This window comes from Calonectris borealis, chromosome 1 (genome assembly GCF_964195595.1).
Source record: "Calonectris borealis chromosome 1, bCalBor7.hap1.2, whole genome shotgun sequence".
NCBI classification, from domain to species: Eukaryota; Metazoa; Chordata; class Aves; order Procellariiformes; family Procellariidae; genus Calonectris; species Calonectris borealis.
In genome coordinates, this window is record NC_134312.1 from 98,958,572 (window position 1) to 98,984,650 (window position 26,079).

Here is a 26,079-nt window from a genome sequence, read left to right on the forward strand (position 1 = left end):
GTCTAATGCTTTCCTTGAAAACAGAGGGAGGAGAAGGAAGAGCCATTAATGAAGGAGGAGGTAAGGTTGTGTGGGTAAATGCCTTCCCAACTCTGTTTAGACTTGTCCCTCCTTTTGCCTCTTGAAGGTGCTTGCTAATGTGTTGTGGGTGATTGTGCATCTAAATAACTAGCAGGATGACTTATTAAATCTAAAGGGACAATGTGAACTGATTAAGTACTCAGAACTAGAAGTTAAAAATTTGTTTGCCCTGATGCTCTTGATTTGAACCCACTGGATAATAAAGCCAGAGAGTAAGTATGGGCTTCATAGTGTCAACCCCTATTTGTCTACGGTACTATCAGTATTTTAAGTGGGTGTTGCTCAGTTCATGCTGACATTTGTAGCTACCTTTCTTACTCTGTAAGCGGACAGAGGTCTTTACTCCATGGGCTAATAAACCCAAAGGGTTCTCTTTTATTTTTCAAACCTAGAAGTGAGAAATAGTTGTTAGAACCTAATTCCTGCAGAATCTGTCTTGGATTTTCCCAGCTTATATAAATAATTTTCTCTGTTTAGATTCTGCTTGGTGTGAAAGATCTCCTGACTTTGAGGACACTTCATTGAAATAATTCCTGAGTTTTGATTTGAGGCTTTATAAAACTTTGCGATTTAGAAATTCCAGAAGTTTTAAGGAGTGGAGCAATCAAGGTGGACTTGCTTAAGAAAAGGAATTCTCTACCTATCTGCAGGGGCATGGCTCTCTCCTCTCCTAGCCACTTTTGCAAAGAACTGGGAAGGCAGTAGTATTTCTCCTAATGTGCCCACGGAATGAGAACAGGTAGGCTCTTTATTTTCATGAGTGACTGGCTCCAAATCCACTGAGTGAAGTCTGGAGCGTCTCTTGTCCCTTCCAACATATAGGTCTACCCAAGACTTGCTCATAGCCACGTTTTCCAGAATCCTTCCAGCCTACAAGTTTTGAAAGGCTGTTATCATCAACCTTCTCTTATCAGCAGGCAGACTGAAGTGCAGAGGTGGAGTGATTTGTCCCACACACTGACAGTGCAGGAGGAGCGAGCATGAAGACTCTTGGGATTTTGTTTGAGTCTTTCATTATTCATAGGCCAAGTTTAATACTCGGAAGGGGCGTCTCTCCTATTGCACTAACAACCCTTCCAGGACTGTCTTCAAACCACACTCTGGGGCTTTTACTTGGGACCAAAAACTCTCAAAACTAGACAGCTACTTGGCAGATTCCCCGTTACAGTTCCACCCCCTCCTCTTCTCTTCCCCCACAGTCCACCCCATGCTCACATGTACAAACGATGAGCTCATTTAATCACACCCTTTTCTGTCATCTTGCCCACTTTCTTCAAAATTTTCTGCTAAACACCTACATATCAGCCAGGCACCAACTTTTGTTTTACTGATGTCATCTTTTAAAAAAAAAAAAAAAAACACAAACAACCAACCAGATTTGGCTGCTAAATAGTAATGCTTAGTTCTGCGGCACATAGGACTTCTGGTGATCGTTCGTCGTTGGTCACTCAAGAGGCAACTTCACTCACCCTCTGCTGAAATAAACTATCTACAAGGCAGAGGTAGTGAACCGCAGGTACTCAGCTGCTGCCCCTCGGAGCCCAGTGTGTTAACACAAACGAACGAGTACAGGAGGCTGAAGTGCATCAGTTGAGAAGTGGCTGCTCCCCCCCCCCCCGCCACCCCTTGCCTCCAGGATGATGAGTTTGGGCAGAGGAGCAGAGCACACACCAAGTTATATAGTTACCTCTTAAATTACCATGGGGTGCATCAGCAGAGCTCCTAAATCTAACACCAAAGCAGGGAAGTAAGATGGACTGGGCAATGTGTTAATCATGCCAGTCTTTCCTGCGTGTCCTCTCCTGCAGTGCATCCATTCTGGTTTATAAGAAACTAAATGTTCAATCTGACAGTGCATATTTTGAGGCTTTTCTTCCTCCTTCTAGAGTCAGTGGGACACTGGAAAGGGAAACCTTATTCTGTTCCAACAGAGACTTAGCCATTCATTGAAACATCCGCTATTTTTTTACAATGGAAAGATTAACCAAAACCTTTTAAGCCTCCAAGTATTAAATCTCGCTTTGTCTTTCAACTGAAGACTTCTTTTATTACTAAAGCGAGTTGGCAATAGTCCAGTTAAATGGCTTTTTATTAAATGATGTCATGCTGAAACTGAAACTTTTTTGTGGAAACATGCCAGTTTTGATGAAACTGTGGGCAAGAGAGGTTATGCTGGCTACCAGAAAGCTGAGGGGAGAAGGGAAGGAGGAGGAAGAAAAAGAAGTACCCTTGCAGCCATAAATTGCCCAGTGGCTGGGGACACTCATCTAGGACACGATCACGAGGTACAGCCTCCTGAATTGCCTGATTCGGGTCAGGCAGCGTTACACTCAGCCTCTGAAATTACAGGTGACTGCTGCGGTCTGTTTGGCCACCGGCTGCCCGAGAGTGGGGCTGCATATCATTGTTAGAGTTTATGTACATACATTTATTTGGTACCCAGGCTTAAACTGATGTTTTTCTGCATCCCAAGCAAATAGCCTGATTATGAGTTTTTCTCTCTCCTGCGGGAATGTGATGGACACCTTATCTTTCTGACACATAGAAGTTTTGGACTCAAGTGCCCTGGAGAGCAGCGAAAACATTCACTTTTAGTCATTACCTTGACAGTAGTTGGCAGATGGCTGCAGGTCTGCGCTGGGGAAAGAAGAAGAAAACATACGTGATTGTCATTCTTCTGTGCAGCGACAGGACACAAGGACTTTCTGCAGCACAAGATTTACTCAGACTTAGCTACAGACTGAGCACAGGCTGTGCAAAAGCATGAGCTAGTGTGACGTTAGTTGGGGAAAGGGTTGAATCTCTGAGGGCTAAATAAATCTGATGGCTTTTCAAGATTTATCTTTTCTCTAGTTTAACATGCACTTACGTCATGCAGCACTGCTCATTGATCTTAATAAAACCTAGATATGCGACCTTGTTAGGGGTTTTTTGTGGCTTTGTTTTTTTTTTTTTTAACTTAACTGAAATCAGTTTTACACGTGTCTCAGAAATGGCTGTTCTTGCTTGCTTGCTCTCTGACTGTATTTCAGCTTTATGGCCAATGCAGCCTTAATTCTGCCTGGGATCGCTGGCTGGGTGCTGGGGCGCAGATGTGCCACATGCCCAAGTGTGCGCTGGGTGTTTGTGCACATGGGTTTGGTGGGCTTGGGCTTTTCTGGAAATTTGTATCTCTGTCCCATAAGCATCTAAATGGCAGGGGGTTGTTGTCTGCATCATCCTTTCTTACAGCTTTATTTTTAGCTGCCTAGCTGGTTCTTATTACAAGGTTGATTGAACTACTGGTTGCTCCTGTAAAATTTCAGAGCTGAGCTTTCACTTTTGCCTAAGATAACATGGTTTTTAAGTTTTGCAACCTGACTGAAGGAAAGACATCTGTCTCTCAATATTGCATTAAAGCTGCCATCTTAAAGAACTTGCAGTGTTTTAAAACATTATTGTGCTGCCTTGACACTGCCATGAGATTGCCAATGTACACGACTAACATGAAGCTGTTCCACCCTAATCAAATACTTGTCAAAGTGGTAAAAGTATTATACCAACCCTACATGAATGGTTTTACCCACTGATGGAAAACGTAACAGTCTGAACAGAAACCAAGACCTCGTGATTCACGTGAACACACATGATCCTGGTTACTATGTGAGTCTTTCCTCTTTGCATATTTAATATGCAGAAACTATTTTATTAGGAAAATACCTCATGTCAACGTGTGTTTAGAAAAAGTCCTAAACTGTGCTTGGATATGGGGAAGGGGGGCTGGCGTGCGACCAAACATAAGGCGTGCTGTGCTGGCAGCCCCCTTCCTCCTGCAGCCCTCCGCCTCGTTTGCAGGGGACGAAGCAGGGGTGTAGCACAGGCGCCCCATGGAGCAGGCGCTCCCCCACTGCAGTTCGGGAGCTTGCAAGCCTGCGGGCCTGGCTGTGACATACCAAGGCCCAGTTCGCCATCGCAGGAGGCAGCTGCGTGGCGGTGGCCAAGGCGTGCGTGGTCAAGAAGGCTGGAGGGGATGGCAGCCCCCTTTTCTTCATTCCAGAAAAAAAACAAGCAAAGAGGCCCCAAATAATCCAATGGGGGGGGGCAACGAGAGGGCAGGTACCCCCCACTAGATGCAAGGAGTTTTCCCCCTGCTGGGATGCAAAATGCCTTGCCGTGGCTGCTGCCCACGGCCATGCCCGTGCCCACCGACTGCCTCCGCAGCGATGCTGGGTGCTGGCGGAGGGCTCCCATGCCATGCCACACCACCCCCGGGGTGCTCGAGGAGCCTCTTTACTTACTTTCCTTGTGGGAGTATCTTTTCCTCCTGCTGGGGATGCGCACTTTCCACCTAGGGTATGGAAATAAGGGTGGGCAGATGAGGTTTGGTTAGTCCTCGCTCCCCACTGCCAACCCCTGGGCACCCACAGTCACGTAGGGAGACCCCTCCACCAGCTTTTCGGATAAGTCACTTTATGCAGCTTCTCTGCCTCTGCCCTCCCAGCTTTTCCCCTGTCCTTCCCAGGAGGCAGCCCCAGGCAGGCACCGAGCCCTGCCCTGGGAGCTGCGGGAGCAGGGGCTGCCCCAGGGGAGGAGAGGCACAAATCCCGGGTCCGCAGATGGAGGGGAGCCAGCAGCTGACAGCAGCCATTACGGGATTTAGCCGTTCCTGCAAAGTACGGTCTCTGTCCCCCTGGGGAGCCTGGCACTAGCTCAGCAAGGTTTGTGGTTTTGAGGAGCAATCAACCCTTCTGGGCTTGTCTGTATTAAATACCTCCAGATGGGTGAGTGAGCAATAAATATGGTGAAGAGATATGAGAGAACTAGCCCCACCCCCCACTCCCAAATTATTCACATCAATCTATGCACTGGTGCGTCTCCGTGAAAATCAAAAGGAAGAGAAACGCGGCCATTGTGTAACAAACTGCAAGCCCACGGGTGAGTGCAAAGCTAGCGGATAGGCCAGTTCCTGACACATCTAATCTCCAGCAGCAAATAAACTTTGCTGTTTCAAGCAGAAGACTATACTTCCAGGTTTAAGTAGTGAAATTATTTGGCAAATTTAAGATCCTTTCAATTACGTCCAGACTGCTCTGTTTACAAGCTTTTTGATAATAAGAGCTAGGCTCGCTGGAGTGTGCGCTATTGCTTATAGTTTACAATTTTGTGCTTGTAAAACACCTGTAGAGTAATTTCCAAACATTTTACAATGCGGTATTGATATTTATATGTTAGATTTCATATATAATAAAAATGTACTAAGGGGCTGTAAAGCTGCCAAGTCACACGAAATTGGGAAATGCGCCCAACTTGCCAGTGAAGGTGCATTATGAGTCAGTCTCTAATTGCATATTTGCATATTTTGTTCTTCCCCAGGACTGGAGGTAAATAGTTAATGTCACCATTCTTTGTTGCTGTTGATACTTTCCTTGCTAAATGCGTGCTCTTAGATCTTAGTTATTTCATATACTACCCAACTTTTGCAATTAGCATGAAATTCTTTCTGCACGTGCCTGTGTCCTTACCAGAGTAGCAGAAATTTTCACAAATATTAGTGAACATCCCTACTTCCTGTTTAGTGGGAGAATTTAGATCGCTTTTATTACAGCTGGGAATAAAGATAAAGCTAATCCTACCTCATTCCAGGTAGTCTACCTGGTTTTCTTTGAATTGTATATAGCATTTTACCCACACTGAACATAAACTCCTCTACCTCAGTTGGAGATGCCAATGTGAATGCTTCACAAAATTTGGTCCTAGAAGTCCTGTGAGATACATTTTGAATAAAATATGCATGTATATCTTATGTATATTTATAATACACACAATTCACATTAGGAGTATATCATAACTGTCAGATATTATGAGTTTGATATAAGTATTTTTGTTTTCTGATCATCTATTTATTCCACTTTTTCTTGTTTATATTCAATTGGCTTCTGATTTTTTAGTCCCTCACTTGGAAGGAAAGGTTGTTGGGCTTGGATAGCTCTTTTCCTGAACTGTTGAAAGATAAATAGCATATGTTCCTGTAGCAAATTAGACCTGTAAAGTGCTGCACAACCCTTAGATAAAGTCATCTTATGTAGTCAGTAATGTGTAATCCTATGGGAAAATATGTCGCGTGGTCTGAGAATTGAAAGCATTTCTCTGCATCTGCATGCATACTATAGACAGGCTGGCTCCTTTGGGGCAGGTGCCCAGCAGTTAGAGGAGGGGAGCCCGACTTGCCTGTGGCTGGAGGGTTTTTGGGGGGGTTGGCTCTTGTTGGGGTTTTTTTGGAGGCAATTATAAGTATAGCTTCATCAGTGAAAATTCTGGGAAATGCTTCTGGACAGCAGTCTCAAAAGAGGAGAAATGCGACTCAACTATTAAAATAAAAACAAAGGCAGAATTCATTTTCTTTGTTTCTATAGTTTCACTTTGCTGTCCGCAGAGCAGCTGTATGAGCTGTCGTAGAGGCTCCAGAGGCTGTCACTCTCGGGAAGTGGTCAAGGCAAACATAGAAGTGCCACTAAAAAGTAAGCTCTCCAAATAAAAGTGATGAAGTGGCAGACTTGGGGATATATAGGAAGAAGAAAAGAAGGTCAAGAAACCAAATACAGAGGAGGCAGCGGGGTCTATGGATAAATGGTGGGGCCTGAAATCATTCAGCTCCAGGTTGCGACATTTTCTCCCAGCAGCTGCAGTATCAAGCCACCTGCTATTAAGAGCTTGAGTTTGTGTTAGGTCCGCTTTGCCCACCTGAAGCTAAGGTTGCCTTCAGTCTGATTTTTCTTCAAACCCATTTGCCAAAGTGCCAAGAGGCGAGGTGGTGGATGCCCTTTCTGTCCCCGAAGGGGGACTTCCTGGGCGGGGGTAGCGGGACACTGCTGGTATGGTCACACATGCATCCACGGAGCCACCTTTGTATAGGGGTGATGCCAGCCTCGCCTGCTTTCAGAAATACGATGCTCCTCTGATCTGCTGTGGGACATGACAGCACTAGCCTTCAGGAGAGAGGACTTCAGTGGGGAGTCGCTGCAGCTGTTGTCTCCACCTAACTTGTTCTCCCTCAGCAAGAGGTTAACGGTCCAGAAATAGTTTTGCTGCTGCCTGGCTCTTTAAACCAACCACCTCTAACACAAAACTGCCAAACCCTAAAAAAACCTTATATGACCAAGCAAAAAAGTGCCATCTTTGTTCTGTGGCTGGCTGCTTGACTAAGAAAGCCCAACACCCCATCCCTTCAGTGTGTCGTAGCTCCTGCTACCCCTGTAATTGCCCCTGCATCCTCCACACTGGGACCCCACTAACTGCGGCTGGTCCTCACCTACTCATAAGCTGATTCACCTCAACCTGATGAACTTTGCCTGCTGGTCTCAATGGAGTGATAATTTGGGGTTATTTCCTCCACCTGGCTGCTGGTTTTCCCAAGCCTTATAGACACTCCTCCATCTGCAGGTGCCCATCTACTTTGTTTTTTTCCAGATCTGGTTAAAGCTATTCAGGAGAAACGCTGACAGCTGGATGGTGTGACTGCATGAGCCTCGTTCCTTAGGAATTTGGGTTTATAAGCTGTGAATGCAGAACAAAATGCTTTGGGATTTTTGGAGGTGGGTACATGCCTAGTGTCTCAGACAAGAAACAGCAGCACTTTGGGGGACCTTAGGGCAATCACTATGTGTTTGATCCCGCAGCAGTACTAAGTGCCCTCAGGAACGCAGGATCAGGTTGGCGTGGATGGGCTGACTGCTATGAGATATGTACAAACCCTCATGTTGTAACCTGAGCTTTTCCTTTAGCCTGTGAGCCTGCCCTGTGCTGTGGAGCGGAGGAGCCCCTTCCTAGCCCACCCTCAGCCTCTGCCTTTCGTGCTGCCTGGTGAGCAGCGGCAGCTGGGGCTGGACCTCCGCAGCGCCGGAGCTTTGCCAGGATGCTGAGTCACTGCACAGGAATGACAGTTTTTCTGAAAAAAAAAAACAAAACCCAAAAAACCCAACAAACTAAAAAGCACCCTCGTCATTTCTCCATCCCTCTGAACTTCTGCAAGGTCCTTGATTTTTCAGAAAGACCCGGCTTTATCAGCAATCAGGCGGCTATGACTGAGGAGTGACGTGCTACACAAAACTCACGGTGAGCGGGCACTGCTAATCGACGGGAGATGGAGCGAGATGGGTTGCAGTTGCTCTCTGTCCTGCAAGGGCAGCTAGTTAATGCTCTCCCTGTGTTACCTCTCCTGGCAGTGGTTTGTTACAGAAGAGTTTTTGAAAGTGAGGAAAGCAGGGTGTGGAGCTGCATGAGTACAGGCTGCGACACAGCACCGTGCCGGTGCCGCCTTTTACGGCAGTGGACCTTCCTTCCCTCCCCTCGGATGGGGAATATGGGTTTCACAGCCCCGTCAACAGCTAGCAGGAAAAACCTGCTTTATGAAAACCTTGCTCGCGGTGTCCTGACTCCTGCTGGTAAAAAGCAGTCTGGAACGTTTTCAAAAGCAGCAGAAGTCCCATCTGTGAGTGTGACGCAGGCACTTAAAGCCATGGGGATTCGGCAAGCTTGGGGCTAAGAGCCTGGGGCTGAGACGCTACAGGCACGTGAGCTCATCGCTGCTCCTTGCTGCCACAGGTGAGGACCCACCAGCTTCACGTGGATTTTGTTGGCTTTGACTCAAACTGCTTCTGAGAGCAGGGCTTCATGCTTTGGGGACTTTTGCCCTTTGCCTCAAGGCCAGGTAAAGCTGTCACCCCTTAGCCCTCTGGCCACAGACCTGCAGGGAGGTGAGGGATGCACTCTCTTTGGAAACAAGCAGAACATTTAATTTTGGCAATTGAATGCCTCATCTGAGCTCCTTAAGGCCAAGAAAGCAGTCAGGGTACAGTATTCAGAGGTTGCATGACTTTTTCTTTGATCTACCGAGAAGACAATGGGAAAGAGGGGGGATTTTCCTCTCTCTGGGCCTTCAAGGAAATCATTTTACCACACAGTGGTTTTTTGGTTGTTTCTATTAGGAGCGGTGTTACCCGAGAGCCCTGATGACCATCCCTTGGAAGTACGAAGGCACAGATGGAGAGCTAGGACAGTATTTAGCAGAAGCAAAGCTGTGACATGAATACCAGCAAAGCAATGGCCAGAGGGGCTGGACGGGAGAGCCGTCCAGCACCCGCTACTCTGAAGCGGTGTTGCCTTTTCCAGGTGTCTTTTCCTATGCCTATGGCTAGCCAGGCCAGGCAAAACACCTGGTGCTGATACCACAAGACAGCAAGGATGGAAGGCGAGAGAGCCATGTGCAGCGGTGGCACTGCGGTGGGGTCCCCCAGCCCGGCTGGGCCAGCCCTGGACACCCCATGCAGCACTGCTGGATCTCACCCGCTTGTGTCCAGGGATCTGCCTCTCACCTTCCCCCTTTTATAATATTTAGGCACGTGGGGTTAGGCACCCTCCTTGAAAATCCCAGCTTGCTGTAAAATAGCATGTGAATTGCCGCTTTCCTAAAGCATTAGTCAAAAAACTTCTGTTTGCGTTAGTGAAAAAAGTCATTGCTTGAGCCAGCCAGTTTTTTGGGATGGGGGTCATTACTATTATTTAAAAATTTCCAGTGACTTTATTTCTCTGTTTTGTAATGTGCTGCTTCAAGCTTTCCTGCATGTCCTGTTTGGATGGAATAAACTCAGAAATATCCAAGCGCTTTACTATATCCAGGTAAAAGGGAAATTTCTAATATAATTTGCCCCCCTTTCTATGGGTGACATTAAAGAGTGCTGTGCTGAACAGTGGTGAATCCTGCTGGAAACCCTCACTCCAGGGAGGGCAGCGATGGCAGCCTGTTGGCCGTAGCAGAGGGGCAGGCTGGCCAGTGCCCGGCAGTGCTCGGGGTCCCTGCACTGAGCATCTCCGGCACAGACGGCGCCGAAGGCAACCCGCCTGTCCTAGGTGGCTCCTGCCGAGCATCCTCCTCTGTCTTCACAGCTCCTTAAGAGATAATCTATTCCTACCCACTGTTCTACATAACTATGGTATATTTATATATACCATGTACACCATTTAAATATATTGTATAATTTAATCTATTTCTATATTTCTAACCTATTTCTATGCTATACTATCTTTCTATGTAAAAGCTTGTCTTTTTGAGACACAGTGCAACAGATAAGAGATGGCAAAATGAACCTCTGAGTATAGTTTTCCTGCTCTGAAACCCGGAGCAGATGACAAGTACTCTCTGCTCTTTGTGTTCCTCACCTGTAACTTCCTTCCCCACTTCAGCAGGCTCTCGGTGCTGGGAGCCTACAGCTGAAGTCACCTCCACAGAAAACAGCCTGAAGCAATACTGTTTGACATACTAAGAGCTATATTGTTCATCTTCATTTGCTTGCTAAATTACCTTTGTTTAATCAAGAAGCTCCTCATGGTGCCTTACATGGTTGGTCCCCTAAGGCTGATTCAGGCAGGTATCATTTGTTCCTATTTTTAATAAAATCACTCTCTTAGCCCTCTTGTTTAGTAATTAAATATAAAACGGTGTTGAACCTACCTTATTTTTGGTAGGCAGTTTCCCATCCTTCCAGTGGATCTCTGCTCCCTGGGGTAGCCAATTTTGGTGTGGTTTCCCTGCTGGCTCAGTTGTTTTCTGTACTGGCTGTGTTACAGAGTGAAACTCAGTGACCAGAGAGGTTCATTATCTCTCACACCGTAAGCGTATGCAGCACCCAGATATTGTGCACCTAAAAAAAACCAACCCCAAAGCCTCCACCGCAAACAAGCACTGATGAGTGGGGTGGCAGAGGAAGAGGGGAGGAATGGATGAGTGATGTGTCTTCCTAGGGGCCAGCAAGGGAATGCTGGTGCTGGTGGCCTCTACGAAGTGACTAGCGGGTTGCAGCATGGACTCCCTCTAAGATCCCTTGACTGAAATAGCAACTTTGGGTGCTCTCAGGAAGAGGAAACCACATGCTTGGCCATCTTGCTTTTCTGAGAAATGGTGCGACAAACCAAATGGTAAAAAATAAACCCTTCAACCCCAGCGAAGCACAGCCTTTGCTACTGAAGCTTTCCAATGCAATCTGGTTTTACTTCCTCCTCTCCTTTTTGTCTTTTTTTATCCCTTTTTCATCCCTTTTTCTTCCTCCTGAGCTACAAGGAAGACAAAAAATAGAAGAACCAGAAATACAATTTGCAGGGCTGATAGTTCAAGGAGTAAGTATGTTTTAATTCACACATTGTAATTGCAGTACATTGCTGGAAAAACAAAAAAAAATCTCTATAAGAGTTCAGGTGTCTGCAGCAATTTCATCAAAACACAGAGGTGAGAAGTGACGGGCAGTTAACCGGACAGCTTCACAACATGTGCTGTCCCCCAGTAACGTGTGGTTTTGCAGATAGGTGTACTCCACCACGAGGTAGGTCTCAGCTAAGCAGCACCTCTGCTTTGTTTCTCTTTTGCACTTGCTAGGCAGTCCCACACCAGATTTCAGCACCAGCAGCTGCAGTTTGCAGTCCTTTACTGCAGCCAACGGCAGTGTGGTAGCGGAGGGAGGGAGCCCGGTTTGGGAAGAGATCACAGATCAAATATCTCCAAGTCAAACATGACCAAGGATAAACAGCTGTGGCTGCCTACAAACTACCCTTGTGCCGTCTGATCTAAAACTTGTGCACAAACGTGACACTTTGTCTGTAACCCTGCCCAAATGAGCATCGCCTCGTCCTGCAGCACCCCTTGGCTACTGACCACAGGTCCTGCCGCAGCCCGCCCCGATGCAGTGACACAGGCTGGAGCGTACATCCGTAGCTGCAGCTACTGTCTTTACCCCAGTTTACTGCAGCTCTCCAAATCCAGCCGAGACGTAGAGAGATTTGCCGTACGCAGGCATTATTTATGAACATGTTATAAAGTGCCAGGTTGTTCAATTGCATTTGACAAGCTGCTTCCCAATAGTGGTACCTACTACTAGTACTGATGGACCAACCTCCAAAAGTTGCTACAATTCAGCAGTGGATGAAACCACCTCCCTCTGTTTTGTTCTCTTTACAGGCAGTGCCTTGAGAGGGAGTGCTGAATCCTGCTGACAAAGTAGGCAGCTACCCGGTTGTTAACCTGGGTTTGGATGGTTGAAAACCCAATGTTTTAGATTGTTGGTTGATAAAACAATGGTTTAGACTACAATTGTGCCTGAATGGCTACCGTCGGCAATATTTTCCAAAAGTTCAGCTATGTGATTTATTGATATCGTTAGTCACTTGGGCTGTGTGGAAATGTTGTCATTTAGTCACTGTGCAATTAATTGCTGTATGTCCTTTTTTATTTACTGGGAACTAGAGAGACCATCTTAGTGCAGCAGAAAGGAAGGGAAGAATGTGAATCACTGGGTTTTTCAAGCAGTGGTTGCAGAACTATCTTCTGCCTAATTTATTCCCAAGCTTTCACTGGCTTTGGAAAGTGCCTGAAGCTCAGGCATGGTGTGCAATTCTCAGAAATGAAGCTGCTGTGCAACCGAAGCAGGAGAGCATGCGATCTGACTGACAAGCAAGGAGGAGGTCTGTAATCCATCAAAAGTCTATGCAAAGACAAAGAGATCAGGAACTGTCTGAATAAATGCACTCACAAAACTGAAATAAGTGGTGGGGTTAATAAGTGGATCTCACATTCCTGCCTGCCTTATGTTTAAAGTAATGAATCTACTGCTGACATTGGCTGGTCCCTGGAGGAAGGGGGGGTCAGAAAGAGGTGCTGCAGCAGTCAGATGTGCGTGCAGACACACACGCAGGTGAGCTGGGAGGGAGGTCCCTGCATGCCCAGGTTCCCTGGGGCGTCAGGAGCTGTCAGGGAGAGGCAGAGCCTGGAAGGAGCAGCCAGCGTAGGTGGCTCTTTATCACCAGGTAGGGGATGCTGTAAACAATTTAAAGTCAACACATTTTTCCAACCACAATAGCTATCCCTATCCTTTGCTGGGATGTTGCTAAGACTGAAGGTTTGCTCTTTATTGAAAGGTATTTGCTGTAGCAGCATCCAGGTTTTCAAGGTTGTTTGGAAGGACTTTTGGAAAACTAGAGCATTTCTGGCAGAAAATAAGATGGGTAAAGCTGACAAGAATATTTCCTATGAGCAGCAAAATACATCAACTGGGGTGCAGGTTTTTTTTACGTCGAGTGCAGTTCCTTCTGTGACCACTAAGTGGTGAAGTTCAGCTATGAGGACTTCATCAACAGTGTCTGCAAGCTCATGGAAAGTTCTTCTGTTAATCTTTTGTTTCAAAATTGTAGCAGAGCTAAGGTAAGGACACCAGCAAAGCCTGGAATGAATCTTTGCATAGGTCACTCGCACCCTGCTAGGAGGCTTTGATGCAAAAGGACATAGTTTCAGCAAATCTTCAATGTTTTTTTTCAGTTTTGGAAGTTCTGAGAGGCTGACAATCAGAAATTAAATGTTTGCTTGTGAATCTCCATTTCAAGGCTGGCCGGTTTCCCTCTGACTTGGTCCAGAGCCTTGGTCCAGAGCCTGTTGAAGATATTTGCATTGCTTAATAGCTGTAAAATGGTCTGGCAAAACCCACAAGAACTGTTTTTCATTGATTTCACATTTTGGTCAGGCCAGAACGCCCTTCCAGAAATCTTTCAGGAAAATGCAACTGTGAAAATAAGGAAAGGAAAATGAGATGTGATACCTCAAAGGAAAAAGACAATAGTATGAAGCAATCATAGTTTACAGAGTGACAGGAATAAATTATTAAACCTACCCAAAAGCACACCCAAAATGTTTCTTTAGAGGAATACTGATACTTGAGCCATTTCTATCTTCAGATAATTAATTACCACTTGGGAGGAGAGAAGGAACTGTGTATGTGTAAGCATGTCCGAGAATTTTTTTGTCACGTTATGATTGGCTTTCCCCAACCTATTTACATGATTCAAGGTTAATCTGTGGCGCAATTCAACTAAAATAAAACATTTTTAATGCAATCATAGTCATTTGGAGTAGTAAGAATTTGCAAAAATGTAAGCCATCTAATCAGAAAGCAGAAACATGAAACACAGTTTACCAGTACAAATTTGATTAGCAAATGACGTCTCGCCGGCTAGTTGCCCCACCACGCAGCATATGAGCGACCCACGGGCTCAGGGTTTTGTTGGTTCCAGCAACGTGATCATAGCCAGCAGAAAAAGAGAAACACAGGCGTAAAAATGACAAAGCAAAAAGGCACAAAAACAATGACTCAAAATGGCTGTGTGAGCTATTTTTGTGTTATCTCAGGTGAGGGCGGAGAGGAATGGGTGTGCTTGCAGGACAGCGAGGTGTTTCCGAGGGAGAGGGCTGGGGAAGGAGCACGGACCTGCGGAGATGGGGGCAACCTCAATGGAGGAGAGGGGAGACCAAGGCTCTGCTTTTTCCCCAAGGCAATGTATGACCTAGGCGCTGGGTTGGGCGCTTGGCTTGCTCTGGTCTCCTTACCTGGAAAAAGAGTTGCATTACAGCAGCATCAGCAGCTCCTGGGTCTCTGCTGATTTACACGTGGGGTGCAGACCCCTAACTGGGTCCTCTGAGTTACACGTTGGGGACATCTGTACTACTCATTGCAGCATGACTATTGACCTGAGCTCCTTTCCCTGAGTCAGGGCCAGGGTGGCCTTTCCTCCTGCCCCTTGCCGGCATCGGGCGCCCAGCCAGCTTAGAAATCTGGGTTTTTATTTAGGCATTTGCAAAAACCTAACCTTATGGGAGAGGCACTGGTGAAAAACCCAGCCTTGTAACCCCATCACCTCATCTGTCTAGCAGCCCAGCTGGAAAATCTTCAGTTTCTGGCTCTGATATTTATTGTCATGTCCCCCAAAATTTTTATAATTCTGCTGAGTACCAAAGGGCAGGAGGTTTTTACGAGATGCCTCTTACCGTATGTGCAGGGAGGGGGAATGTCCCTAGAGTAAGAGTGAAGTGTATAAAAAAGGGGAAGCCGCGCTTAATGGATCAGTCGCTCGCTCGTCTCGCTGAGGGCACAGCTAAGATGATGGTCGCTTGTCTGCTCCTCTCCAGCATCTGGACCGTTACGTCAGGTAACTCCCTTGTCTGTCTGTCTGTCTGTATTGTTACTGTAACGGCGTTAGGGACCTCTGTGGCCCTGCTAGCCTGCTGCTGCTGCGCTGCTGGGTGCTGCAGTCCCCGCCCCGCGTCCCCCGGGAGAGCCCAGAGGTGACAGGGCACCTGGGGCACTGCACGCCACTGCACCGCTCGTGTGGGGCTTCAGGCGTGTCACTGCTGCTTGCATTGACAGCATCCTCTCCTTAATTTACCACCAGTGCATTTATAAGCTGCAGACAGATGTACGAACTTATTGCAATTTGCAAATCATAAACCAGGCAAATGTCCAAATGTTCCCAATGACCCGTATGACTGAAGTTTGATTTCATCTCCTGTTGTGGCTGGGATTTGGGTCAGAGTCTGGCATTGATTTGCTTTAGCCAGGACAGAATTATTTGTAGTGGTGGATGTGGTGCTTGCAGGTGTCTGCTCAGGCCACTAAAAGCGTGAGTGTGTTACATTTTTTTTTGTAATTAAAAATCATGTAGAAAAGCCTGAATTTGTTTCAAACTAGCTTCCATGGTCATGGTTTGTATTCTGCCTACGGCGCTACGGAGCTCTAAAAAGCCAAATGACTGGCACAGCTTTACAGCTGGCTTCTTGATCTCCTGCGGACATCTGCCTGGCCATGGCCACAGCCACAGAGAGGGCAGGACCTGAGCGAGCTTTGTCGGGTGGGTTAGCAAGCGTACCTCTGGGCACTGCCGACAGCCTCACTCCTTTTTAAAACCTGCAAAGATATTTCCCTTCTTGTAAGTTGAATTATATGTTTTCAGTGCTGTAACTGTCCCTGCTGATATCTCCCTTCCCATGCTGATGTATACAAATAAACTTTAAAAACTATTATCCTAAGAGGACTGTGGAGCTGAGCTGTCAAAGCTGGGAACATGCATTTTGATTGCCTTAATAGTTTTTCCACAAGTGTCTGTGAATTGGAAGAGGAGATTGGTTTGTTTTTTTTTTCTTTTCCCTGGAAACCTTTAATACCACGGCATTTATGCTATGAAAGTTTTCCGTCTGTGGGCCTTCAGCAGGGTCTCAGCTGCTTCCCAGCTGCACAGCCTCAAGCCTGAGAGAGGAGGACGGGTGCAGTTTGCTGCTGATCCTCCCTACCTTGCCTTTTCCTTCTGGTTTTCTGTTCACTTGTCAGTCTCTGACAAACGTGGATGCACGATGTATAGCGATACATGTAAGAATTTTTAGCAGCTTTACTGGTCTGCTTCTCACTGCACCGCGGGAGGGTTCAGAGAACTGCAATACACCAGTGCCCATTTGGGCATTAGCATAGCTGAACGTTTAGGAAACCTCCCCACGGGTGCCCGTGGGATAAGTCTTAGCAGACAGAAATCAGACGCTCCCGACACTGGAGCTGCCTTTCTTGGTGGTGCTCTCTATAGCACAGCAATCAGGCTGGCGAGATGCTTTGTGTGAGAAGTGTCAGGTCAAGGGCAACTCTTTTGAGCTGTGTTTTCATTTTTTCCCTGGATGGAGGGGCAGAGAGACCCTCTGGAGCTGCTCTGCTCAGGAGTGAGGGTGAGGGGCTGGGGGGCCTCTGCTGGGGGGTGGGTTGCAGAAGGGTGGTGAGAAATGTTGAGTGCAGCACCTGCTTCTCCCCCAGGGTCCGTGCAGGTGATGCACAGAAAGGTCCAGTCAGTCCAGGCAGGAGGAAATGTTACTTTTTCATGCCGGTCGGTCACGAAAGAAGACGTGCTACAGGTGACCTGGCAGAAGGAGACGGATGGGGCTGAAGACAACATAGCGACTTACAGTACGATGAATGGCCAAAAGATAGCAAAGGGCTACGTCGGCCACGTGAGCTTTGCCCAGAGTGAGTTACAAGCCTCGGCCATCTCCCTTCGTGGAGTCACTCTCCAAGATGAAGGATGCTACAAGTGCATCTTCAACACGTTCCCCTCGGGGGCTGTCACCGGCAGGATGTGTCTCAAGGTTTACGGTAAGGCATTGTAATCACATATGGGCTGTCATCTGAGGACCAGGTTGTTTTCCCTGGGAAAATCCTTCCCTGACCACTGGTCCTTGCTAAATTGCTGGCTCAGCTTCCTCTCTGGCTCTCCCTCCCTCTCTGGTTTATCTCTGATGGGAAACCAGCGTTCAATAGTTCTTTAATTTTCTTCCCCTTTAAGTCAAGAGCAGCGAGATCCAAAAGCTGACATGTAACCCATGACTTCCTCCAAGTTTCCCTGGCCGTGTGCTGTGCTGACAGCTGGCCTGCCACAAACATGAACCCCGTGCTCCTCTGCTTCCTTTCACTCCTGCTCTCGCATCCTAAGCCTGGAAACCAGGCACTTTTTTCTTACTCTGCCTTCGGTCTTAAAAATTCAGAATATTCAAAAGGCAGAGCAGCATATGCATGACCAGAGTGTCTGGAAGCTGATTTTGAAGCTACAGTAAAAATGGCAGTGGCTAGGCTGGGCTCAGGAAAGGGTTGCAAAAAAAGAGGCTGAAATACAGCGCAGCTCGTGGGCTTTGCCACATTAATATCTTGTGCAGGTCAGCATCAATTAGCTTCAAGAAGAGAGTTAAAGCAAATCGTGAGTCAAGGTAGCAATATTTGACACCTCCATATGGAATCATCAGCTAGCAAGTACAAGATGAAATATAGACCAATAGATGAACTCAGAAGGAACAAGAGTGAAAAGGTGTTTATCTTTTGAGGGAGGGTCTTGATTTTCTGCCAGTAAGAAAACTGAGACATTAAACACGCCCTGAGGACACCCTGCTGGCTCCTGACTTTCTCATCGGTGACTCTGCTGTGGGGACATTGGCCAAAGACATTGTCCCATGTGGAAAATATCAGTGTCTGGGACCTGTCGCTGGTCGTATGGCCCCTGCAGAGTATTTTGTTTATCCCTAGTACCTTTTGCTGACAAAGACACAGACACATATGTCCACACACATACCCACATGCCAGGAGTCCTCCGCACGGAAAATAAAAATGCCCCTGGCTTATAGGGGAAAGATGACTTACACAATAGGGGAAAGGCGGGGGCGGAAATACGAGGGAAAACCAAGCCTGCAGCAAAAGTTCTTTTTCCTCTCTCTTGGGAAAGCTCCTAGAGCAGAAAAGAGAAATTAGGAGAAATTCACTCAATATTTCAGATATAAAGAGGAAGGTGTTCCTCAAGACATCCAGCCCTGAGTCATTCAGAGGGTAAACACTAATTATACATTGCAGGAAAATATGGAAGTGCCTTGCAGAGAGATCCCGTTCTTGTTTATTATGTAAATCTAATCACGGAGTTAGATTTGGTTTGTTTTGTTGTTTTGTTTGTTTTTTTTATCCAAGTGGGAGAAATATTTCCCAAAATCACCAGCCTTGTGGCTATGATTCATCCTTTAGCAGAACACTGCTTTAAAAACAAAATGTTTTTCTGCTGCTACCCACAGTCCCGCGAGCATCTCTTCCTGTGTCTCAGACAAAAAAGCATCAACTGAGACGGGCTTCACTTCTCTCACGGGCAGGCATGACCCCGCTGCTCCTGCTGCATCAGTGCAGGCTCGCAGGCCACTGCCAGGGGCTGGCTCACAGGGGTCATGGTGGCCTCCCTGAAACGTGCTTTATCAAACATGTCGTGGAGGGTCACCATGAATAAATTAAGTGTTCCGCACTGTGACAGAACATTTTGGTTCACATATGGTGCATTTCATTGAAGCTAATTTATGCGATGCCACTTAAAAGCCACAGTCCTACTCCCTTATTCCCCAACTCATAACGATGGGAACAACTTGTCTGAAGAAGCCCAGAGGACTCCCCGGGACAAAGTGTGAAGCCAGCAGGAATTTCCCAAGGCTCAGGGATTCAGGGCAAGGTGAGCAAGCCAGAGTCACCAGCCGAAAATGAAACGCTGCCATGTCTTTGCCCTCAAGAGGGGACTGCCAGGGAGTTTACAAGCTGGTAATTGCCCAATTACAACAGCCTTCGCAAGAGGGGTTGTTCCAGGATGGGCACCATCGCTGCGTGACGAGGGGAAGTGAAACCACCTAAGGAATGGATACAATACTGTGAAAAAAGAAACAGGTATGACTGGAGGAATCTCAGACCTGCCTGGCTGAAAACAGCAAACCCAAGAAGCAGCAGAAATTTCCTACCCTGTAGCAAAATCCATTTTGGAACAGAATAGTTTCAAGTGTGCTTGACGGGTCTCTTTTGAACAGCCTGCTCCCCTTCCCTCTCCGTTTTGCTTTGGAAATGTTTTGCTGACCTTCATCGCCAAAGAGGATGAGAATGAAACCCAGGAAGGGGATTGAGTGAGTAGATACGGAGAGAGGGAGATGTGCCACACGAGAACATTTTGCTGGGTCACAAAATTCCCCAGGCATTTGCTGGGCCGTCTTTGGAGACCTTCTGCCTTCCTTGTAGATGGCACTGTTCACCTGGAAGTCTCGAGCACAGGAGAGAAATGCCAGCGCTATTTCTTAGACAGGGAAACTGAGGCAGAGTGTTGCTGGTGAACACCCATATGGTTGGAAAAGGCTTTCTGTTGTCACGAGGCATACTGTAATTCCTAAAATTTTTTATCAGTCTCTCCAAGACCACTGTCAAGCCTTTGAACATAAAAAGCACATCATGACCTGACAGTCCCCCCTTAATTACAGAAGGCCATTATAAATAATCAAAGCTTCCCTGGAAAGTCCCTTTTTCAAACACTTGGGAACACTGCCACAGCTCGAATTTGGGAACGTTTGCATTACTGCTCTGCAAGAGCTACTAAAGCGAGTACTTGCGCACAACATCTCTTGCAGGTACTTTTTCACTGGAAACAAATATTTTGATGAAAGGCAAAAGAAGCAGCTAACGTAAGTGTATATATCAAACATCAGCAGTGGGCACACGCCAACAAACAGTGTAGCAGGACTTTACTGCAAATGCAAACACTTACAGGTTTTGACTGTGCATCTATTGCAGACACTTGCCAAGGGGAAGCTCACCCTACAGGATTTTTTTCACATGATAATCATTCCTTGGGGTCCAAAGTGGGAAGAGAGAGGACTACTTAGTCACAAGAACAGATGTGGAGTGCACATGTTTCTGCCAAGATACTGAGCAATTTTTTTCATCCCCTCTGGAAACATCTGTGACAGCTTTCCTTTACTGCTTTTGGATGTTGCAACCTGATATTTGAAGTCAATGCTGTGGGTGGATATGTTATTTTTATGCATCCCGTGAGTGAAAGAAGAAGTTCAGAGATCATTTAATAATCAAAACATAAATTGTTTGTGACACTTGCCTTTTCATGCATGGGAGATTTTGAGAAGTTCCAGCTGAAATCCCCCTACACACTTTTCTTGTTGCTCTCAGAACAACACTAGTGGGTTTCATCAATGCTGTGGGGTTTGAGTTTCTGTCTCTGGGTGATGTAAAAAATGAGAAATACCCACTTTTTTTTTCTAGGCGGGCACAACCATAGTAAATAAATGAGGTCTAGCCATTAAAAAAAAAAGGTAAAACTGATGGTGTATACCAATGTCTTGGTTTCACCCTCTGGCAGTTATGGCTTGGAAGATCCAGACAACCTCCTGAGGTGCATCTGGAATTGTACCAGGAGGTTATAGGCATCATTATGCATCTGGCACCAGCCTTTTCCCCCTTTCACAGAATCATTCAGTGTCTTCTACACCTCATTCATATGCAAATCTTCACTTAGATCCCACAAGGAAAAAGAATATTTTTTTCCTAAGAAGAATAACCAGATTTTTTTTGTTTAAAAGTAGGATGACTAAATGATACTGATACGTTTGCTAGTGTTGGGACAAAATTTAATTTCAGCATAAATATTGCGCTGACCATTGTTATTTTTACTATGTAAATAGTAATATACACATGGAGTACTATTAAATATAGTAATAGATGCTTTTTTAATCAGAGGGTATTCATATAAATTCAGACTTGAATGAAACTAGAATTGCCACTGCACTTAAATGGTTGAAAAAAAGTAATATTCTCAGAAACAGGGACCTAGAAATAGAGTGTGGTTTGGACCGCTATGCCATCAGCACATGCACTGAAGTAGAAGGCAGGCTGGTGAGCTGCTATACGGAAACCTGTGGATTGCACTCCCAAATGGAGCTACGTGCCTTTATAGATCTTGGCCTGAGCAAACTGAGCTAATTAGACTGGCTTTGAGCAGGAGCTTCTATGAGATGACCTCCAGAGGTCCCTTCTGACCTAAATTATGATATGATTTTATGGCCGAGGAATAAATAGGTTATTTTCCACAGAGAATAGACATGTCCTTACATGTTCAGATCTCCCTTGGAGTTCTACCCAGGTTGGAAACAGCTTCCTGCACTTCTCCCCTTTCTTTATTCCTTGCAAGCACAGTTCATATAAATAGGAATCCACTCATGTGAGTGAGTAAGCGTGAATGATGCCTGTAGTTCGTCTTTCTCGCTGACTAAGACTAAACGTGACAGCATCCGCAAATCTTCTAGGGTAAGGAGGAGTTCAGAAGAAATGATCTTTAATCAAGGTTTTGAGGGGTACCATGATGCCCCCAAAACCCAACACTAGAGGGAAGAAAGTTGTACAAGCACAAAACCTCCACAGGTGAAATCCTGTGGTGTAACCACATACAAATTCACTATTGCTGTCTTGCATAAATAGATGCATTTAGTCCTTTGGTCCACAAGCTTGCACATCTCAAACAGCAATAAAGCTAATCCTGCAGATACATTTAAAGGAAAAAAAAACGGGAATTTTGACTCATTGAAGCAGTTCAGCCCTTTCAGAGAGAGGAGGACATGTGGTTTCATGGTTTCACTACCTGTTGCTCTTTACTCGTCCATAATCACCACTTCTCAGTTGGGATGCTGCAGTGCTGCCGTTAATAACAGAATTGAAACACAGGTGCTTCTACCCTCTTGTCCTTTGTTTTTGCCAAGCTCTTCATTTCCAGACTGCTGCCTGATCACTTTCATGTTTATTTGTCACTGCTGGGGCTTTGGGGAGGGGGAGGCAAAATTAGATATTAAGGTTGTCCTTCAAGATAATAGTAAATTCAGACGCTCTTTGCTCAAACGTGGGCAGAAAGTAACGGATTTTGTCACTTTGTGTTTCACAGCCATCTCGGACCCCAAAGTGGAGGCTAAGCTTATGCCCAGTCCAGACAAAGCTGAGGACTCTGAGAAAGTGGTGGGGATGAGCTGCTCAGCAACAGGGAAACCAGCTCCAAAAATCACCTGGCACCTTCCCAGCATCCTGCAGCAGAAACCAAGGGAGTACCATGTCCAGCTCAGCAACCAGACCGTGACTGTCATCAGCAATTTCACCCACGCCCACTCCAAAATCCTCCAGGAGTACCCCATCGCCTGCGTGATCCAACACCCCTCTCTAAACGTGACCCTGGTCCTGCCTATGGACACCGTGGTGCAGGGTCAGTATGCCACACTGCTCCTGTCCTGGAGCGGGGAGGAGACCGCGAAATACCTCCTGGGGTAGATCAGGAAAGTCCTTCGAGGACCAGGGGGCAGGTGGGGAAGGCACCTGGCAGAGTAACCAAGGCTGGGCCGGGGAGGGACGGAGGAGGTGCCGAGGAACATCCAAACACCCGTAGCGATGGCATAAAATGTCTTACTGTTTGTCGAGTGCCCTGCATGCCGTGATGTGCCCCAGCCTTCCTGCCTCTGCCGAGGACTTGCAGGGTTTCCCTGTCACGTAGCTTGACGCACCAAGAGGACGTGCGGCTTTGGGTAGCTCGGAGGGGCCGGGTGCCACACGCCCGACTGTGGCATCAGACCCCAAACACAGATCTGCTGGTGGTGTCGCTTGTGTGCGTGCTGGCATGTGCTCCCAGTGCCCCTGTGCGCCCTGCCTCACCCCAGGGACTGGCCAAGGAATGTCTGAAAAGGGTCTGGGTTATTTTGTTTTCTTCATGCACAAAGTGAGTACCTGCTGCTTTCCCCACAGGTCCGGACAGCAGTGTGGCGCCAGCCATTGCCATTGCAGTGGGGGTGCTGGTCCCCCTGACTTCCCTCCTCCTTCTCGCCTGCCTCCTCCGCCACTGCCTCAGGCACCTACGTGACCCGGAGAGAAACCCAGCCTGGCCGTGCTGGGTAGGTCTGCCTTTCCCCAGGCTGCTGCAGGGCTCACCCACACCGGTTGCGGGGCTTGCCGCAGGGACCCGGCTCTGCCCGGCCACCCTGGAGCTGGCAGCATGCTGCCCAGCCCAGGCTGCACCCGGGGCAGGGAGGGATGAAGGGATCAGCCCCCAGCCAGACAGCTGGGTAGCAGCACGCTCGGAAGGGGAAACGTGAAGGTGCTTAGACAGGCCCATAGGCGCCCGACAGTGATGACAGCTAGAAAACATTCACTTTCTCAATGACAAGTCATGCTGTGGGGAAGCGTCACTCTGTTACTATATTTACGCACAAAATAGTTGTGCAAGCAGCGGCCGTACCCTTGCACCATACTTGCACCTCCTAAAAATAACCTCCTTCCGGCGCAGCCAGTGCAGCTCACCCAGGAAGCAGCTTCGAGGACACGTCTCAAACAAAATGGGGTCTTTAGAGGAAGAGCGTGGCTCCGTGTGGAAAGCCCAGGGAGCCGCACCGCGGCAGGGGCCGAGGCGCTGCTGGTTGTCCACCGAGGCTGTCCTAGCACAGGAGGTGAAGGAGGCAAGCTTCAGGAGGGGGTAAACTGAGTGAGATGGCATCGTTTCAGAAAATCGCAGCCCAGTTTTGTCCTGAAGGCAACTCAGCCTCCTCGCAGGATATACCCAGAGCATGCACCCTTACTTTTGATGGGTGTTTTGGAGACAAAAAGCAGTGGGAGGAAACGTGATACATGTCTTCTTCCATGGGTGCCATGCCTCTAGGTCCAAGCTGGAGCCTGCTGGTGGGGTTACAAGGGGAAAACTTTAGTCTCCCCTCACAGAGAGAGAAGCAAGGACCCATTTGGTCATGCACACAGCCCGGATCTTTACCCCTGCACTTAAAATATCCATATATTTTGAAGAAGAAAAAACCCCAACAACCTCTCTTCTGTTAGGTCCTTCCTGCCTGTACCAAGACCAAGAAGTGCGGGCAGTACGGAGCTGCGGGCAGGCGGGATCCCGCAGTGCCCCGGCGCGCTGCTGAACACCTGAGCACCTGCCCGCCCTATGCGTGTGAGAGAGAAACTTCTTACAATGGCACCTCGGGCTTCCAAGCAAACCTGCTGTGACTTCACTCCAAGGGAAATACAAAAAAGGACGATTTATAATAGATATTTATTTATTTTGTTACACTATAATATTCCATTTTGTAGGAAAAAAGCTGTAAAGTATTTATTTGAGACTCAGACTGTCTGTGGAGATCTGCATAATGAAACTCATGTTTTGTATTTTCTGGGGTTTTGTTTATTCCTTTCTGATATTTTAACATTGCAAGCTCAAAACTGGGTAGGGAACTGTCTGAGACAGGGCAGCATTTTGTAGGGCTGCTGGCCTGGGAGGTGTTGCTGATGGGCCAAAGGAGACACCCGCCAGGAGCCAGGGTGCAGAAAACCCGTGGAGCAGCCTAGCGCACTGCTGTGAGCTTCGGGTGTTGAACCTGTTCCCCAAAGGGCACAAGAGATCAGGCTGAGACTGCAGCCAGCCTGAACTTGTAAACCAGGCACCAGGAGCGACAGGCTTCAAGCCAGGAGACGTCAGGCACAAGGAAGTTGCCGACTCCAACTTCCACCAGCCTTTCCTAGAAAGTAATGCAAAAGCAAAGGGCATGTAGATGTTTCCTTCTCCCCTCTTCTTCTGTGGTTTCCACAGCCTCCTTAATTTCCCTAATCCATCACAGCTGCCTTGTGTTTCCAGGCATCCCACCTGCCTGCAGGAGGAAGTAGGGAAATAAAAGGGCAGGTGGAGGGGCAGTAGGCTGCCTGGGGGGTTTTGGGTATGTCATGGTGTAGTGGCAGCTGAGTGTAGTGGGAAGCAGGAAGCCCGTAGGAGCGAGGGGGTGCGTGCTGCATGTGGGCAGATACACACCAGCGCAGGGCAACAAGTCTTACCTATTGCTAAAATTCATTGCTTATAACTTGTACGTCAGATCTGAGCAGTTCTCTTGTAATTCCCTGAATCCCACCCCATGCCCATGAAATCTTTCCTTGTAGATCAGGGAAGGAGAAATGAGCCCACCTGGCTGGCGTGGTCTTGTGGGCAGCATGAAGACAGCCAGTGCAGGCTGTTTCCTCTCCTCCTGGCTTCCCGGAGCAAGTGCATGTCATCTGGTTTTTCCTCACCCATCTATTTCAAATGTGCATCCCAGATGAATCAGGCTGAGTTGTAGTCAAAAAGCCAAGTAACCCAAAATGAAAGCGAGTGGGTGAGTTGAGAATGAATAAACCCAGTCCTTGTCATAAACACTTTTTTAGGCTCCCTAACACTTAGTAATAGCGCAGCTGGCGAGTGTGGGGAAAGAGGAACTGGCTGCAACCGTCACAACCAGGAATTTTTCTCCTGAGCCCCGTAATTGTCAAAGGAGGAAGCCGCATTTTGTCCAAGCTTTCCTGCCATTGCAGCTTAATTTCCTCCTCCTCTGTGAGGGAAGGGGCTGGGGGGGGACAAGCAGGTTTTCCCGTGGGTCGGTGGGTGGTGGGGGGCGAGAGGGCAGGGCTCAGGCCCTGGCACTCCTCCTGAGCTGGCTGTGCAGTGTCAGCCCTCACCACTCAGCAGGGTCCGCACTTGCACTTCAGGGGGTTTTTGGAGAGGGTTTTTTGAGTTTTAAAAGGTTTTCGTTAATGTTTAAACTAACAGATCTTTTTTTAAAAAAGACAAATGAGTCTCTTGCAGAAACAGGGAGTCTGGACAAAGGTAATGAAAAGGATTTTCAGAGGGAAGAGCTGGCAAGAAACTTTTGTAAATCCAGGAAGATTGCAGAGATTACCTATTATTATTTTCTACAAGCTGATCACTCGGAGTTGGGTAAAGCAGGGTTTAAAGTCATGAAAGTATCTGTATATGTGTGGGATTGTAATTTCTTTTACT

General features: G+C 47.2%; 1 protein-coding gene across 4 annotated transcripts; it reads left to right on the forward strand.

Annotated features, from left to right (window-relative positions):
- The first annotated feature begins 10,813 nt into the window (after positions 1–10,813).
- On the forward strand, positions 10,814–25,618 carry LOC142090784 (nectin-1-like). Of its 4 annotated transcripts, XM_075169157.1 has the most exons (8): positions 10,814–11,031; positions 11,167–11,229; positions 12,065–12,103; positions 14,929–15,078; positions 16,722–17,057; positions 22,186–22,497; positions 23,031–23,176; positions 24,111–25,618. In XM_075169157.1, exons 4-8 carry the CDS (start codon positions 14,988–14,990, stop codon positions 24,282–24,284), a joined length of 1,059 nt encoding a protein of 352 aa, XP_075025258.1. In that variant the 5' UTR covers positions 10,814–11,031; positions 11,167–11,229; positions 12,065–12,103; positions 14,929–14,987; the 3' UTR covers positions 24,285–25,618. The 4 variants fall into 4 exon arrangements, with proteins under 4 accessions (XP_075025258.1, XP_075025249.1, XP_075025261.1 ...); XM_075169148.1 differs by having other exon boundaries at positions 10,814–11,229; XM_075169160.1 differs by lacking the exon at positions 14,929–15,078 and having other exon boundaries at positions 10,814–11,229.
- Positions 25,619–26,079: the final 461 nt, after the last annotated feature.

Excerpts from the sequence above, each read along its gene's own strand:
- LOC142090784 (XM_075169148.1), top strand. The coding sequence starts at position 14,988 with ATGGATCAGTCGCTCGCTCGTCTCGCTGAGGGCACAGCTAAGATGATG. Across the intron at positions 15,079-16,721 it reads CATCTGGACCGTTACGTCAG|GGTCCGTGCAGGTGATGCAC; the intron begins GTAACTCCCTTG and ends CTTCTCCCCCAG. Across the intron at positions 17,058-22,185 it reads GATGTGTCTCAAGGTTTACG|CCATCTCGGACCCCAAAGTG; the intron begins GTAAGGCATTGT and ends TGTGTTTCACAG.